The 12077-nt window shown below is 42.4% G+C and overlaps 1 protein-coding gene across 1 annotated transcript in view; it reads left to right on the top strand.

Annotated features, from left to right (window-relative positions):
• Positions 1 to 10973, top strand: part of C12H10orf90 (chromosome 12 C10orf90 homolog) — a 69054-nt gene extending 58081 nt beyond the window's left edge. The window contains exons 7-9 of the mRNA XM_064464377.1: positions 8080 to 8143; positions 9379 to 9478; positions 10055 to 10973. Of these exons, the coding sequence (XP_064320447.1) occupies positions 8080 to 8143; positions 9379 to 9478; positions 10055 to 10093 (203 nt within the window). The 3' untranslated portion in view covers positions 10094 to 10973. The remainder of the gene's footprint in view (positions 1 to 8079; positions 8144 to 9378; positions 9479 to 10054) is intronic.
• The last annotated feature ends 1104 nt before the right edge of the window (positions 10974 to 12077 follow it).

Raw genomic sequence — 12077 nt, 5'->3', positions numbered from 1 at the left:
ATGGCTCTGAGGTTCATACGGCTCATTGCCAGCCCACCCTCATACGTTTTTCCAATGGTCTTTTTTGTAAAAGCAGGTTGGCTGATGAGTTTAATTTCCACTGACCCCGACACAGTGACCCCAAGGATGGATTATAAGTGCATTTGTGGCTGGGCAGGCATAGAGCGTCTCTGTGCAGCCCCGAGATGCTCGCAGAGCAGGTTGCTGCAGCGTACTTGCAATAACATTAGTTATCCGATTAGTTTTCCACCACCATACGACACTCCCTGGCCCAGTTCCCCATGAGCACAGCCAGTCCCACACGGGAAGGTGGCATCAGACGGGGAGAGGTGGGACTAACCCCGTGGGTGGCAGCCTGCTTTTATGCAGGCATAAATGGGGCTTAAAGTGCAGCCCGAGATGTTTCCCTCTGCACTTGACAGGTTTGCTGCAATTATATCTCTCTGAAATAACCTTGTTACATGCACTCCACTCTGGACTTGCAGCTTTTATTTCGATAAAATAATTTTCACCCAGGAAAAAAGCAATGACCTTCAGAGATTTTTCTCCACCTGAGTTTATTCTACCACACAAAAGTGTCTTTACTGATAATACAAAATTATTAGCTAGCACAGTTTTCCAATGTTTTGACAGTGTTGTTACAACTTTAGTTTCTTGTAGGAGAAAGAAATAATTGGCATTCAACATCATTTCCATATAAATACCAACATCTGTGCAGTTTCCATTTACCTTCTCATCCTCAAAAAACCCAGAGTTGTTTACCATTTTTAATTGTAATTCATGAGCAGGATTTTACAAAAAGCTGAAAGTAATCTTAGGAAAATGAAAATGTTTATCCTGCAGAAGATTTTTATCGTCACAAGAGCACTTTGAAGGCAGAGAACCTGCAACTCTCGTGCTAGCCTTTGTGCTGTGTAATGTGTACTGCTAAATTTCGAGAGTGCTAATTAGTCCAAGATAGACTACTCTGCTGTTGACTATGTCGAACAAATTAGAGATCCCACTGTGACGAACTGAATAGAAACAATGTTCAAATAACTGGATTTAAATCTCGAAAACCGTAATGTAATTACTTCAGTGACAGGACTACCAGCTGTTTATAGGCCTTTAAATCTGCATAATGAACAGCCTTGTGATCTTAGTGTACACAAGCACTTTCAGAGGTTTAAAAAAATTTCTAGGCACATATGGTTTTTCCATACCTTCCATTTTCCATCCCTTTGAGAGAATGGGGGTTCACTGGAAATGGCAGTGTAAGTTGAACGTTACCATTCAGCTCCCACCACGGTGCCTGCTGTGTTTCTCTGGATTTCTATCCAAATCCTGTATCCTTAGTAAAATTTTGGAAACAAGTTTATACCTCCTCAGTCGTGCTTCTAAAACTTTCCAAAGAGCTTTATTGTAACTGCAAAAACCTGGAGGGCAAGGATTGCTGTTTGTTTGTTTGTGTTTTCAAAGGGCTGGTTTCTTGAAGCTCTACACCAGGGAGGTTTTTACTTGGACTGTAGAGAGAGGAGAAAACGGCAATCGGAGAATCCGCAGTAAGGGTGCAACCAGCAAATCCTGCAGCCACTAACGTGCATCCTCGTGGTCTTCAGATGCCGCTGGTGGTTAATGAGTTGTTTGCAGCCACCAGCCTGTCTCTGCTTGTGTGCCATTTCTCAGGTTCCTTTCCCCATCGAAATTCATAGCTAGCAGTAGTGCCACCGATCCTGTCAGCACCTGGGCTCTTGGTTAAGGCTGACAGTTCTGAAGAGAGATAAATCTGCAGCCTGGTAATTAAATTAGGAAGACGAATGACGTATTTTTATTCTATTATTATTCATCACATTCATTAAAGCAGTGCCTATGAGTCAGCTAAACACAGCAACACATTGCAGGTCACGGGCAGTGGGTGACGTGGTCCCTTGGGAGCCCAATGCTTGGGCTTGCTGTGACGACAAGGGAGGAGGTGATGCAGTGAATGAGGTGACCAGCACGTCCCCTCTGTGCCCTCATCCTTGCGAAGGGGGGAGATAGCCAGCCGCAGTGCAAGGAAGGTGGCAATAAATTGGAAAATCTTCAGATACGAAGGGTTTTCTGTGTGGATGATGACAGCATTGAAACAATGTGCCATATAACAGGTGACTCACGAAGTTCAGTCAATTCGCTGGGGGATAATTTCATTGGAGTCTCAGAGTAGCCAAATATAAAACTGAATTTTTAATGACAGGCTTTTTAATCCAGGAGTAAAAGGTCTGATTTCACCTATTATTAGAAACTGAATCTAAAGAAGTGGGGATTAAGAAACTGGTGCAAATTTTACCAAAGAATAAATTAATCTTTTGATGTATTTACCAAGAACTGTCATACCTTCTTCATTAATTGCTGCTTTTTGAAATAAATGTTATTCTTTTCAAGACTACATTCTCTAATCAAAGATTACTTTAAGAAGGCCAGGTGAAATTCTTTTCTGGATGAAACCCATGAATTGTTCAGGTTCATTTGGACAGAGGGGACTGAAATCTCCATCATGCCCAAATTTAGTTTAGTATGAAAACCTTTTCATAAACCTGTAAACTTTACAGCTTTTGTAGAGATACTTGTGATGCTTTCCATTGTTAGGACTGAAATATTGAAGAGGATCAGAAGTCTCAATAGCCACAGTGTAGGACAGGCCTGAACAGCCAGAAAGGCCGTGAGCCACCTTCCTGTGGGTCCTCTCAGGTGAAGGACTACTTCTGAGCTTCAGCATTTCTCTGAGAGGAGCAGAAAGCCCAGGCAGTCTTACCACCCAACCTTCAACTCTAATGAGTTACTGCATTTTTTGTAAAAAGTACCAAAAGCTCATGGGTTGAATGAAGCTGAAGTAATTCATTGCATGAAGTCATTGAAATACAACATGCAAACGTTTGGGCAGCACCCCTGGGTGTAGGCACTGGTTTATATTCTCTGGATGAATTCCCAGTCTAGTGCTAGGGGCATGCTAAGCTGAATGCCACCTTGACTTTTATCTTAGATTCAAGGCTAATTTATTTTTTAGGGAACTGTTGAGTTAAAAAAGCTGCGTTTAAGAAATGTTTTGTATCTTAGCACTTCTCTAGGTGAATGGGCTTTTGGTGAATTATTTTTTCAGTTCAGTAAAAAAAGCAGTTTAATTAGAGAACTACCACTATCAGTGCTTTGCATTTCAGGGACTGGCAACACATCCTCAAAGGCACATTTCTAGCTCAAGATTCTCAAACTTTGAGAATTTGCATTCATGTCAGGAGAAAATGTATGTGTATTCTGACAGGCAGAGCTTGGCCTTTGAGAAATTTTGCCAGTCTTTTTCTTTTTTAAGTTTCAGTGATTTAGTGGTAAATAGGAAGTCAGGGGATGGTTCCAACACGATCATTTTATCTGTTCTCTGTCTAAACATTTACTAACTTCCCGAGCAGAAAAGTTATTCGTCCTGTCTGAGGTGCAGTTCAGCATTAGTTAAAATATATTACAGTGATGACCCATTTACCTTCGTTTACAACTTGCTGAAGTGACCTCTTTCTCCCACTATGGACGTCAGACCACTGTTGTACACGCTGTTGGTGTAAATACCAGAAGCTCAGTAGTTTCACAAGGTTGGAATAAAATGCCAGTGAAGTGTTTCATTCCTATCTGTCTATACTTTTTTTAACCACGGTGCATCACTGGAAATGCTGGGAATATCTGCTTTGAAATACCTTCTTTTCTATCCTTCAGAACAGTTTTCTCCAAAAGTAATGCAAGGCTATGAAATTTGATAAGGAACTTTGATAAAATGCAATTTAGAAGACTATCAACCTGGGTAATTGTCCACCTTAGGCCCTACTTTGATCTTTGCTTGGTAGGAAAGAATGTTAATTCAGGTCTTCATGATGTGTTTGGCATGTTATTATAGCTCTGAATGTGTGCTGCTCTTCGACTTTGAAATACTGTCCTCTCATTATGGAATATTAACAAACATTTAAATGCACGTATGATTTTTATTTTCTCATTTATGCCAACTTTTATTATTTTTTCAGTTAACTTTTGAATTCTAATCCTAAAATCCATCAAGGTTTAGCCTTATTTCTGTCTGATTCTTGCATGAGATTTTTTTCTTATACATAGTGACCTGAGAGTGAGCTGAGAGATACTACATGAATGTTTACCCCTAAGTGTTAACCTTTTGACTCCAAGCTGCCTCACAAAGGGTATTTTCCTAACCAAGATTTTTTTTTTTTCATGGAGGATTTTCCCTAAGCTCTCTTTTTAATCCTTCCCTTCAAAGCCACCGGCACAGCCACACACATAGTTCCAGGCAGAATCGTGGGCAGCGATGGGTCTGATTCCCTTCAAGACTGTTTCTGTGCCATGAGGAGAGGATTATTCTGGAGGAACAGCCGTACCCTCCAGCACCCGCACAGCGCTCAGCCTCTGCGGTGCTTCCCACCGACTTGAACACAGAGGCCAGCCTGTCTTAGCGTCTTGTAGAAAAAAATACAGTTTAGCTTGTCACGCTGTTTACAAGATAGGTCACGGGCCTGCAGATCCCCAGCTGGGTTTTTCATCCCTTGCAGGTTCTGGTGGCTATGCACAGAGGTCTGGAAATGCATATGTGTCATTAGCAGCTTTTATTTAGGAAAAAAGGAGGGGCTGCCTAAAACAATTAGGTTTGTTTCAGAAATCCTACATCTGAGAATTCCTGGAATAAAAGTTCATATATTTGAGCAGATGTTACTCAGTGCAAAGGATATAAACCTTGTCTTCGGTGCTTGCCAGTCGTGTTGCCTGATCGTATCACATAGTGCAGGAGGTCCGCCTTGACTTACCGTGCGAGGGCTTGGTGCAGGTAGTGCAGGTTTCTGCTGGGGTGTTATTTCCAGTGCCCTCAGATGCTTGTCTGTGCCCAAGGACAGGGCAAGACATGAGGAACTGTCTGTGACATCAGGCATCTCATACTGAGGACCGTATTACCACACAGACAAAAAAGATGCCTGAATTTGCTGTGCAGCATTAAGTGCCTCTTATTTTCATTTTAGCACTGCAGAGAACCCATAGTGATGGCTTTATACATTTTCAGACTGATCCTATGCCGTTCTCCGGGTTAGAGGACATGCCTTGTGGGAGGGGATGAATCCTGCATTCCTGAGCCATCAGAATAAGGTGTGCAACCTCGAGCAGCAAGAGAATATGCTGAGGCTGCTCTGAAGTGTGCTGGGTTCCACACTGGTCCCAGAAAATCAATGACCCTGGACCCTGATCCTTCGCCAGGACCACCTGGGTCACAAGCAATCTGCTCCCTTAGGTTTCAGGGTTATTTGGACAGTACTAGCATCAAAGTGCTTATTCCTTCTAAGTTAATGAACATGTAAATTAACATAAAACCACTCATAAATAAAAGGTAAATTACATTTTTCTAGCAAATTGAGCATGTTGCTTGTGTGTACTGAAGATTTAATAAGCATGATTAAGTGTAGACAAGCGCTGAGTGGAGAAAAGTAAGTCCTCAGGCAGAGAAGGCTTTGCAGCCTCCCCTCCTTTCTCAGTTTGTGTTTTGAAAACCGTACCAGTTCAGAATGGGAACTGCTGCAAAACTCCCTTTTATTTTCACGTTGAAATACAACAGTGATCTTAAAGGACATGTAGCATTTTCCTGAGAAACAGAATAATCTGAGTACAACTTTGCCTCAAGGTGTAGCCCCGTAAGCTGCTTGGGGCTGTTTGGTTGCTAAGACATCTCCCAAATATATCCCTGTGAAACATTTGGTGTCTTAAACAGTGGGGAAGCAAACCTGGTGGGGAAGGGGTCTGTCTTTGGGCAGTGGTTGCTGGGTCTGCTCAGGGCCAGCATCTGCACTGGGCAGTTCTGGAACAAATTATTCTCTGTATTTACTTCTCTGCCCTGATTATTGTATTTTGTCTCTTCAGTGAGATGGCAGAAAGGCCGACGTGGTCCCTGCTGTGATATATATTATGTCTTCTAAACTTCCTTGGAAAATTGAAGCATTAAAAAGTTTGCACCCATATTTATCTTATAAACATGCTCTGCAAAGATACTGGCAAATACCTTTGATGTTCAGATTACTGTGACTACACAGGGCATCATACCCCTGTCCTCAGTGCCCCGGGGAAACTGCCTGGGCCTGGCTGGGCATAGGCAATGCTCCGGTTGTCCTTGTTTTCAGAGACCAGAATGTAAAACCATTTCTTTCGTTCACCTGAACTGAGAATTTCAAATTACAACTATCCACGTTGCCTGTATGCATCAGGGCGGCAGCTCATGCACCACAGGGATGGTCCTTCCCCTCCTTTGGATGTGTCCTGCCATACAGAGGGGTGACCCTGCCCCTGACTCCCCACTTTTTCTTTCATCCTCTTGGTGTAAATCTAAATGACATAGCTGCGCAGGCAGCAGTCCTCTTCTTCCTCCTCTCCCTGATAAACGTGGTTAGACATAGTTTCCTTCATCAAGAATCAGTTCTGATTGCATATTTACTGTCGGGGATCGGGTGCACCCTCAGTAAGTTTGCAGATGACACCAAGTTGGGCAGGAGTGCTGATCTGCTGGAGGGCAGGAAGGCTCTGCAGAGAGATTGGGCAGGCTGGATTGATGGGCCGAGGCCAACTGTATGAGGTTTAACAAGGCCCAGTGCCGGGCCCTGCCCTTGGGTCACAACCCCAGGCATCGCCCCAGGCCTGGGACAGAGGGGCTGGGAAGTGCCCGGCGGAGAAGGCCCTGGGGGTGCTGGCTGACAGCCGGCTGGGCATGAGCCAGCAGTGCCCGGGTGGCCAAGGAGGCCACCAGCCCCCGGGCTTGTGTCAGCACTGGTGTGGCCAGCAGGAGCCGGGCAGGGATGGGGCCCCTGTGCTCGGCACTGGGGAGGCCCCAGCTCGAATGCTGGGCTCAGGTTTGGGCCCCTCGGGACAAGAAGGGCCTGGAGGGGCTGGAGCGTGTCCAGAGAAGGGCAGCGGGGCTGGGGCAGGGTCTGGAGCACAAGTGTGCTGGGGGCGGCTGAGGGGGCTGGGGGGGTTTAGCCTGGAGAAGAGGGGGCTGAGGGGAGCCCTTCTCGCTCTCTGCAGCTGCCTGAGAGGGGCTGGAGTGAGGGGGGGGTTGGCCTCTTCTGTCAGGTAACTGGTGACAGGACGAGAGGGAACGGCCTCAGGCTGCGTCAGGGGAGGTTTAGGTTGGATATGAGGGGAAATGTCTTCCCTGCCAGAGCGGTCAGGCCCTGGCACAGGCTGCCCAGAGAGGTGGGGGAGTCACCGTCCCTGGGGAGGGGTTCAAACACCGTGTAGACGTGGCACTTGGGGCCATGGTTTAGGAGGCCTGGAGGTGTTGGGCTGACAGCTGGACTTGATGATCTTAGACATGTTTTCCAACCTTAATGATTCTATGATTTTATGTCTGCCCAGCTTGTATGAACACCATCCCTTCCCATTCAGAAACAATTTTTGCAAGGAAGGTGTTAAAATCACCTATTCCTGAGACACACTGACTGCTAAGATTGGTAATCACTTTCCCGTGTCCAGGGAAATGTTGATTGGAATTATCACAGATATCTTTATACTTGATCAGTAAAGATTAATATAATTTTCCTCCTCCTAATGCTTGGCATAATTGTTCACCGCCCTGCAAAACAGGAGTAAACTGATTCAGAATGGTCGTACCAGGCCAGGTTGCCAACACACATCAGATGTGGTCAGTGTATGCTGGTGCAATTGCCTGTGTGAGCATGTGGGGAAAAAAGATCACTTGATGTAGCAGAAAACATCGCTGGTTCTTGATGTGAGTAGAAGACGTACACAGCTGCATGTGACAATGACAAAGTCATGTGCATTTAAAATAAATGAACTCTGCAAGGAAGGTGGTTGCTGGGAGTCTTATCCATCCTTCCCTTTCTGTAGAGCAGCTTCCAGAACCAATTCAGCTCCAGACAAAGTTGTTAAATGCCTTTCCGTTGACCTGGGGAGATTTGGATCCGGCCTTAAGCCATCAAAAATTTAATCAGAAATATCATATCATGACTACATGGAGCATGACATTTAAAATTTCAGTAAATGCATATTCCTCAAATATTAACTATATTTTCCTTCTGCTAGATAACCTCTTCAAACCAAAAGAAAGATTCATTCCAGAGAAGGAGATGCATATGAGATCTAAAAGGTACAATTCACTTGGGTTTAGAGTTCACTGCAAATCACTGCCATCTCACGCCTAAGGCAGTGTATTTCCACATCATCTTCATACGCTGTAGGGTTGCTCTGTCACGCTGCTTGCCATCCTTCTGTGCAGTGCTCATGTTTCTCTTCCAACTGTATCAGTTTGATACATTTGGGTCAGCCTTGCCCTTTCAGCATCCTTTTTCTAGTGGTTTCAGATGGCATGGGGTACCTGCAGTGTGAAAGCTGCATTCCTGAGAGGTACCTCATGCTGCACCTTCAGAAATGTAAGCAGTACAGTCACTTTGGGGTTTTTTTTTTTCTCATCCTGATTATGGCATGTAGCGTGGAAATTACATCAAACCGTTAGAAATGTGGTGTCTGACCTTTAACTGCATTGCACTTCGTGCCATCGCTTACAGCAAGGAAAGCTGCAAATGGCTACCATGCAGAATTCACCTTATTTTTAAGAGTGCTCAAGATGTGTCCCATTTCTCTTCTCCAAAACACAATCTCCTGACTGAGCGCAAGCCAAAACAGGCTGCTTCAAGAACTCAGTGTTGCAAAATAGTAGGAGGAAAAATCAGAACAGTCATTGTATGCGTGCAAAGAATCGGACCACTGCAAAAGAAGGTCCCACGTTCTTTTCAGCCCCCTGGGAATTTTATCACTGATTTCAATGGAAGAAGATCAGGCCAGAAGTCACTTTTTTGAGGGAAACTTACATTATTTTTAAAATGACAGATTATGTTCTTCTTGATAGAAAGAGTTCCTAATGACAATGTTAACAGTCTGCAGTCTAATGATGGTTTTCTTATATTTTAGAAAAAAATACTTGAAAATAATTGCTTGATATTAATTTTGTAACATAAATATATTTAAAAAGCATAGAGGCTGAATTCTGGTTTGAATTATGTTCTATAAATTGAAACCAACTCTACTGAGCTCATTAGAAGCTACACCAGAATTATGCTGCTACATTGAGATAACCCAATCCTGTCCCTCTCTTTACTTTTTAAACATTTTAGTTATTAGAAGCATTTTCAACAAGTCAGATTATATATAAAAACATTATTGTTAATAATTTATAATTACCGTGCCATAAATCTAATACAAGTACTTAGAGATGCCCATTAATGACAAGTATTGCATTGAAGGCAAACATTTCCTGTAGGAAAAACAAATTATTTGCGAGTCCCGGGGGTGATGTGTGAAGTTAACTTTCTAAATTCATTCCAGGATTTATGACAATTTACCTGAAGTAAAAAAGAAACAAGAAGAAAAACAGAAACGGATCATCATCCAGAGTAACAGACTGCGTGTTGAGATTTTTAAAAAGGTAATGATTTACTCTGAATGTGAAGGACAGCTTTGTAACCCTTCTTTGCCTGAGATAGAGTCCGTAGAGGCAGCCCCTGCCGGGAGAGCCTGTGCTAACCCTGTGCAAACCCTGAGAGCAAAGGATGTTCTTTAAATCTTGTCCCTGGGGTTAGGTGCTTCTTTAAACTTAAATTAACAGCTGAACCTTGAGTTGGAATAAGCACGCAAGACTTTTTTGTTTTAAAAATGAGTAATTAGTTAGATGGTACAAAGCTGGGTTAGCGCAGTTAATCCAGGTGCAGATCTGAGGCATTCCCAGGCAATCTGCTCCATGCTGCACGCAAGTACCAGTTTTTCCTTGTTTAAGTGCACTATTCCTCCATGTAATGACACCCTTCCTGTCCAAGATGGAAAAGCTTTCAGCACTTTTTCTTCTTTTTCTTTTTTTATTTTTGCACAATGTAGCTGGTAGATTCGAGGTCTGAGAATGCTAATACCACCACCTCACCTACAGTATCGCTGAAAATTTCTACAGTTATAGGCACCTCATATTTTAACAGTATCTTAAGGCTAGTTTGGTTTTTTTTTTTCATAGCAATTACTGGACCAGCTCCTTCAAAGAAACACAGAGTGACAAAGGATTCTCCTGCCCATCATCCTAATTGGATCTTGAATGCCTTCGACTGCTAGATAAGCCATAAAATTTACTGTTGTTTCAATTACCTGGAAGTATTTTTCTTATCTTTGGCTCTTTATATAAAAGAAAGATCATTTATATTTCAATTGAAATCTTAAGGCAACTTTCAAGTGATCAAAAATAGCCTAAAAGGGAACACAGCTATTTCAGAGCATCGCCTTTTGGTCAGGTTACCCAGAGGAAATAATTTTAAGAATTTTTAATGCAAATACTGAATTACAGTGGTATTATTTATCTTAATCTTTTAAAAAGTATTCGCCTCTGTAGCAACAGAACTGGGTTTATAAGACCTGGAAAACTTATTTCTCTGAAGTATTCTATTAATTGATTTCCTGTGAGTTAAATCCTTGAAGTAAAGAAAAATGAATATCATTATTTGTTATGTTTAGAAACTAGCTGAAATAGCATTACCACATAATCACAGCAGCAGCAGTTTCACATTAATACTTAACATACCAAAAGGGACCAATATTTTAGCTCTATGAAGAACTCTATTCCTGTTTATATAGTGAATCTACGTAGCAAGCTTACCTGTTAAAGAGCAATATTTTAAAATTTGATTATAACACTGGTTTTCATGTTTTTCACTGTAATATATATTTTACTCCACTTCTGTGAGCATTAAGTATTTATAGAAAAGGCATATTAAGAAGTGGTGCCAAGGAGTATGTTTGCATCAAAACTGCAGAACTAAAACCATCTGTAACATTTCCCCCCAAAATATTTAAATCTTTATTTGTACATTTTGGAAGTAAAAACAACCAGCTTACAAACCAATGGAGTTTATTTATGGAATAAAATATGAATATAATATTGATCCAACTGCTATGTTTTTATTTGGTACTGTTAAATATAACACAATTATTGAAACTGCATGAGAAGTCATGCCTTTGCATGCCACAAATCCTATGGTAAAAAATATCTCCCATAAAAATCGTGGCAAGTGTTAGCCTCTGTTGTATGAACACACAGATGAGTATGTTTGAATGAGGTTGGAATTTGGCCTTTGATATCTGTGCTTTATTTTGCTAAACTAGCCTGAGATGTAAGGTCAGGTTTTTTGGAATAAGGTTGTTTGGGAGCTGGGCTTTGGCCACCGAGATAGGCTCCAGCTGCGTGACCTGTGCTGGACATGAGGAACCTCGTTATATTCTGTGCTCTGACTGTCTCTGTTGGTTTATTCTGCCTCTTTGTGTTTCAGCTTCCCAGTCTGTAAAGTAGGATTAATGATGTTAATTTTTTCTCACAGAGAAGATAGAGACTTATTGAACAAATATATTGCATTCCAGATAGATATTTTTAAAACCTCATCAATTAGTTCAATACATTTCAAGAGGGCATGTAAGGTAAGGTAATGCTGGCTGTGAGGAAGAAACTGCTAGGGTTCTTCCCAAAAAAAGGTCTTTTTAACCAAGGAAGTAATGCTGTACTGGGAACTGAAGTCAGGGCTGGACCACACGTAGCTCAAAGTAGAACTTGTAAAAGGGACTGCAAGAAGAAGCATCCTCCAAGCTTCACAGCTCAGCTGCGCGGTAGATCTGCTCTCCTGTGGGTTCGTTGATCCCTCTTGCTGCTCTCCAGGAAAAACATGTGGCCTGCCTCAAACAGGAGGGCCTTTCTCTCTCTGGTGGACTTCTGGGTCTCCACCACAGAGTGATAAATTATAGCCATAAACACACCCACACACATGGTCTCCTTGACTGAATCTGAAGGATTATCTTTCAAGCTTTCCTCCAGTTATAGCTCACTACAACAAGTGAGAGACATTTCCTATAGAAGCCGGTGCCAAAATCCCCTTGGATTTTAGCAGGAACCTAGCATTTTTCCCCCTTGGTTCCTTAGTCTCTAGCTTCTTGACTTCAGAGAAAAGCAGCTTTGGTTCACCAAATATGTACCCTTCAGGAGAATTATTTCCTGCAGA

This window comes from Phalacrocorax carbo, chromosome 12 (assembly GCF_963921805.1).
Source record: "Phalacrocorax carbo chromosome 12, bPhaCar2.1, whole genome shotgun sequence".
NCBI lineage: Eukaryota > Metazoa > Chordata > Aves > Suliformes > Phalacrocoracidae > Phalacrocorax > Phalacrocorax carbo.
Note: the sequence above shows the minus strand (reverse complement) of the source record. Positions and strands in the feature narration are given on the sequence as shown.